This window comes from Kryptolebias marmoratus, linkage group LG11 (assembly GCF_001649575.2).
Source record: "Kryptolebias marmoratus isolate JLee-2015 linkage group LG11, ASM164957v2, whole genome shotgun sequence".
In the NCBI taxonomy this organism is placed as follows: Eukaryota; Metazoa; Chordata; class Actinopteri; order Cyprinodontiformes; family Rivulidae; genus Kryptolebias; species Kryptolebias marmoratus.
The window spans coordinates 26590068-26595311 of NC_051440.1; the positions used below are offsets into that span (position 1 = coordinate 26590068).

Sequence of the window (5244 nt, forward strand, 5' to 3'; positions counted from 1 at the left end):
GTCCCTCTAGGTCAGGGGTGAGTCTCTGCTTCTGACCCCTGACCTGGAGGGAGCGTCCCACTGAGAACCACGGCCTCAGAGGAACCGGCTCTCATCCCAGCTGCGTCCCGGTGCACGCTGAAGATCACGCCTACAGATCCACATCATCTGCAAAGAACCGAGACCAGACCCTGAGGTTCCCAAACCAGGACTCCTCTGAGCTCCTGTCCATGAAGACCACAAACAGGTTCTGAGACCAGGAGCAGCCCTGGAGGAGTCCAACCAGCACCAAGACCTAAACCCTGCAGGAACTAAACCCAGGAGGAGTTTTCTGTCTGACGAGGGGTTCAGATTTTCTTCTAACAGGTGAAGGTCGGATCCGGAGATCCTGTCGGACATTTTATCCCTGATTTAAACCCCTGAAACCTCAGTTTGTTTGTTCGTCTTCAGATCACTTCCTGAAGCTCCAAATGCCAGATGTTCAGGCTGAATCATTCTTTTATCTCTCAGTTAAACATTAACGATGAAGCAGCTCCAATCTGCTTCCCAGCGACCATTTCCTGTTTATAGATAAACTGCTCAGCTGGAGTCAGAGGTTTATTCCCAGCCTAAAGTTCTGACGTTTCAGGTGGTTCAATCCCAGTTTCAGGTGTTTCAGGTGGTTTAATCCCAGTTTCAGGTGGTTTAATCCCAGTTTCAGGTGATTTAATTCCAGTCTCTGGTGTTTCAGGTGGTTTAATCCCAGTTTCAGGTGTTTCAGGTGGTTTAATCCCAGTTTCAGGTGGTTTAATCCCAGTTTCAGGTGATTTAATTCCAGTCTCTGGTGTTTCAGGTGGTTCAATCCCAGTTTCAGGTGTTTCAGGTGGTTTAATCCCAGTTTCATGTGGTTTAATCCCAGTTTCAGGTGGTTTAATCCCAGTCTCTGGTGTTTCAGGTGAGTCAGAGGTGAAGTTTGAGTGTGTGGAGGACACCGACTTGATTCTGATCCATTCCAACAAGCTGAACTACACCTCACAGAATGGGAACATGGCGGCGCTCACCGCTGTCAACAGTGCATCCAAGGCGCCCTCCATCCTGTCCTCCAGGCTCCAGGTGGTCACTCAGTACCTGGTTCTGGAGCTGGACGGTAAACTGGAGAAGGGCCAGCGGTACCGCCTCTCCACCATCTTCACCGGAGAGCTGGCTGATGACCTGGGCGGGTTCTACAGGAGCGAGTACGAAGAGGGTGGCGTAAAAAAGTATGTTCATTCTCCTTATTTAGTTCTTTAAAGGAGAAATTTGTACAAGAATGAGCTAAAATCATCACCACTAGGAGGCAGTGTTTTTAAACTCCGGCCTTTAAAAAGTTAATTCTTTACTTTTTATGCAGCTTTTAATGTTTTCCTGTTGATGTTTTTTCCACATTGTGATATTTTAACAGGGAGGAGTGGCCTCTGAGTGTTGGGGTTTTGTAATTCTAGACTTTTTGAATCATTTAACTTCTTTTTTAAATATTCCTCATTGAAATCTCTTCAGTTGTTCTCTGAAGTTTGGCTAATTTAAGCTTTTAGCTACTATTTTGCTAGTTTTAGATAAATTTGCTCATTTTAGGTTGTAGCTACAGTTTTAATGATATTAGATTCTGTTCTGACTTTAACAAATTTCTGCTGTTATTCAGAACTCAACAAGACTTTGAGTTTTACAGAAAATATAGTTTTAGTTGTTTTATTGTTGATCTCAGGCTGTGAATAAAATCCAGAAACGAACCTGTTTGCTGGTTTCCTGTCAGGTACGTGGCGACCACCCAGATGCAGCCGACCGACGCCCGGAAGGCCTTCCCCTGCTTCGATGAGCCGGCCATGAAGGCGTGCTTCAACATCACTCTGATCCACGATCCCGGGATGGTGGCGCTCTCCAACGGCAAGGCCGTAGGTGCGTTTGAGAACTGTGGTGACGGCAGATGATTGTTTGAACCATCAGTCATGAAATTAAACACGCTCCAGTGGAAGATCTTTTAGTTGAAAAGTTCTGTTTCTTTTTGCACAGAAACCACAAAGTTTAGAGTTTCTCTTCAAATGTTTAGTTTTAAACAATAAAATATCATCCATTTTTTCTGCAGAAACAACTAACATCACTATTGATGGCCACAACGTTCAGCAGACAGTGTTTGAACAGACTGAGAAGATGTCCACCTACCTGCTGGCCTTCATCGTCAGTGACTTCGCCTACGTCAGCAGCAGCACCGACGAAGTTCTGGTAATTCATTGAAACCATCATTTCCAGGCTCAGCATTTAGATTATAAAATAAAAATATAATAAATAACTTCTAAATTATTCATGTTTTACCACGAACCAAGAAGCTGTCATTCATACGTTCACGCTCTTTTCAGAGCAAGTTTTAACATTTATGATAAAAAAATCTACAAGCTAATGTCGAGTCTGAGGAGGAGCTCATTTCTCTGAGCACTGCACGGTTTGACCTTCAGGGTGAAAATCAGCAGCTGTCCTGTGAATAATCTTCTCTGTAGAACGATGGACTCCAGATGACCTTTGACCCTTCTCAGGTTGATTCTCTGAGGTCATTGCGTTATGCTGACACACACGTGGAAGCTTCTCTAGAGGAGATCCTCCTGATCTGATCAGTTTTTACTCCCAGCTCGAACTAAAAACTAAACTTTAACTTTTAGTTTAATAAATAACGACTCGGAGGAATCTGTCGAGTGTTTCTGTTCACTTGAAGTCCGATGAGAAGCTGGTCGGTTTTCTTCTGTCCTGAGACATAAAACTGCAGATCTGAAGGAGATGAAACTTTCCTGAATGTTACCATCTCTGCACCTGAAGAGGAACATCTGCAGGTTCTGCTGCTCTTCATACAAGAAATACAAAAACATTTGAATTTAGAGTTTAGTTTGCAGTTTTCCTTGTATTTCAGAGATAATCTCTCAGAGGTTTAATCAGATCAACATGATGTTTGTAAAATATTATGTGAAGATTTTAAACTTGGAATTTAAACAACATGGAAGGTTTTTTTAAGGACTTATTTAAAGCATTACTGAATGAAATCAGATGGTTTTCCAAGAGAATCAAATTTTGTTTTTTAAACTAAGAAGAGTTGTTGAATTGAACCTTTTCAATGAATAAAAACGACTCGTGTTGAAAAACCTCACATGTAACGAATAACAATGTGTTTTTTTCTGCTTTGTTTGTATTTCAGATTCGAATCTTTGCCCGCAGGTCTGCTATCGAGGCCAACCAAGGACAGTACGCCCTCAACATAACCGGACCCATCCTGAAGTTCTTTGAGGAGTACTACAATTACTCCTACCCGCTGCCAAAATCCGGTCAGTTCTTCCTGCAGGACTGGAGACCAGGGGTGTCCAGTCCTGGTCCTCAGGGCCTCCATCCTGCAGGTTTTACCTGTTTCCTGCTCCAACCCTCCTGGTTCAGAGGTTAAATCACCTCTTCGTGTTCTGCAGAAGCCTGTTAATCACCTGTTGATTCAGATCAGGTGTGTTGGAGCAGAGGAACAAGTAAAACCTGCAGGACAGCAGCCCTCCAGGACCAGGACCAGGATTAGACCCATCGTTTTTATCAAGCCCAGTTTCATTAGTTTGTCTGTTAAAAATTCTAAAGCAACGACTGATTTTTATTAGATTTTTATTCATTTTTAATTTCATCTGACTTCTTTCTGTGACCTTTCTGGGTTTTTCTTTCCTGAACAAAAAGGAGCAAACACATTTATCAGTGTCTGAATATTTATAAAGTGACTTGAAACGACTCGTTTATCTTTAAAACAAAGAGTCGGAGGTGAGAAGATTAAAAACATTAAACACCATCACTCCATGTTTTCCTCCTCAGGAGCAGAATCTGATTTTCTGCTGTCAGACCTTTTAATATTTACCTTTTATAGCCGAAGCTTCGGCCACATCAGCGGGTTTTAACATCATAAAACATTATCGCCCATCTCTTCTTGTCGTTTATGGATTCAGGCTTATCTCAGAATGAAAGAGAAGCTTTTATCTGTTTATGATCCGCCCTGATAACATCTGATCAACAGATAGTTCTGGAAGGACATCCCTGAGTCAGATGGTTACATTATTGCCCGCCGCCTCGAAGGTTTGGCAGTCACTCACCTGATGATTTTCTCATGAATTCGAATGAAACTCAGACGTAATCCTTGGATGAACGTCTACAACTGAATAAGTTTTGGAGTTAACATAGTTCAAGATGGCTGCCAGAGCTAATCAACCCAAGCAAACACAAACACGGGTCTAACTCAGTCACTTTTACAGATATTGGGCTAAAATCTGGTGTGGTAGTCGCTGAGAGTGATCCCTAACACACCTCTTAGTGTGAATGCTGAGTCAGCAGTTTGCTCTTTGAAATGTAGATCAGAATATTTGCTTTATTTAACTTTTGTCTCCTGTTTTGTTTTGCTGAGTCGTCAAACTGTCAGCAGATGTTCTGGAGGTTCTGTACGGTCCGTCAGACGACCTCTGAAGGTTTGAATGATTTGCTGTCCTGCAGATCAGATCGCTCTGCCCGACTTCAACGCCGGAGCCATGGAGAACTGGGGTCTGATCACCTACAGAGAGACGGCGCTGCTGTACGACCCGGCCTTCTCCTCCAACTCCAACAAGCAGCGGGTCGCCACCATCATCGCCCACGAGCTCGCTCACATGGTGAGTTCTGGTGTCAGCGGGCCGGGTCGGGCTTTCTGCTGTTCAGCAGGAGCTCAGCTCATACAGAAGTTAAAGGTCAAAACCTCATCTTACAACACAAAGAACTCTGAAGGGAGCTGACAAAATGGCCGACATTTCATATATACACTGTAGAAGATGACCAAGGTAAAAGAAATGTTATAGCTGCTGCAAGTAGATCATTATGATCACCATGGTAACCGCACACCTGTGTCTGTTGCTCCCTGACAGCATCTGAAAAGACAGGCAGACAGAAAAGTGGAGCAGGAAGTAAGCCTCAGAAAAAACGGCGGCTGAAAACTAAACCGTCCCCAAGTTTCTACTGAGTTTCATATGAGAGATGTGACCTCTGACCTCTGACCTCTGAGGTAAAACCATCAGTCCTCCAGCAAAGAGACACACTGGGTGGAAGGAGACAGAAACACTGAAGTCTGGGTTTAGGGTTTAGAGCTCCAACAGGACCAGGTTTAGAGCTCCAACAGGACCAGGTTTAGAGCTCCAACAGGACCAGGTTTAGAGCTCCAACAGGACCAGGTTTAGAGCTCCAACAGGACCGGGTTTAGAGCTCCAACAGGACCAGGTTTAG

The 5244-nt window shown here is 43.8% G+C and overlaps 1 protein-coding gene across 1 annotated transcript in view; it reads left to right on the forward strand.

Annotated features, from left to right (window-relative positions):
• LOC108251442 (aminopeptidase Ey-like) overlaps nt 1–5244 on the forward strand; it is an 18273-nt gene that overhangs the window by 959 nt on the left and 12070 nt on the right. The window contains exons 2-6 of the mRNA XM_017441758.2: nt 914–1217; nt 1748–1890; nt 2078–2214; nt 3173–3299; nt 4486–4640. Coding sequence (XP_017297247.1) covers nt 914–1217; nt 1748–1890; nt 2078–2214; nt 3173–3299; nt 4486–4640 — 866 coding nt within the window. The remainder of the gene's footprint in view (nt 1–913; nt 1218–1747; nt 1891–2077; nt 2215–3172; nt 3300–4485; nt 4641–5244) is intronic.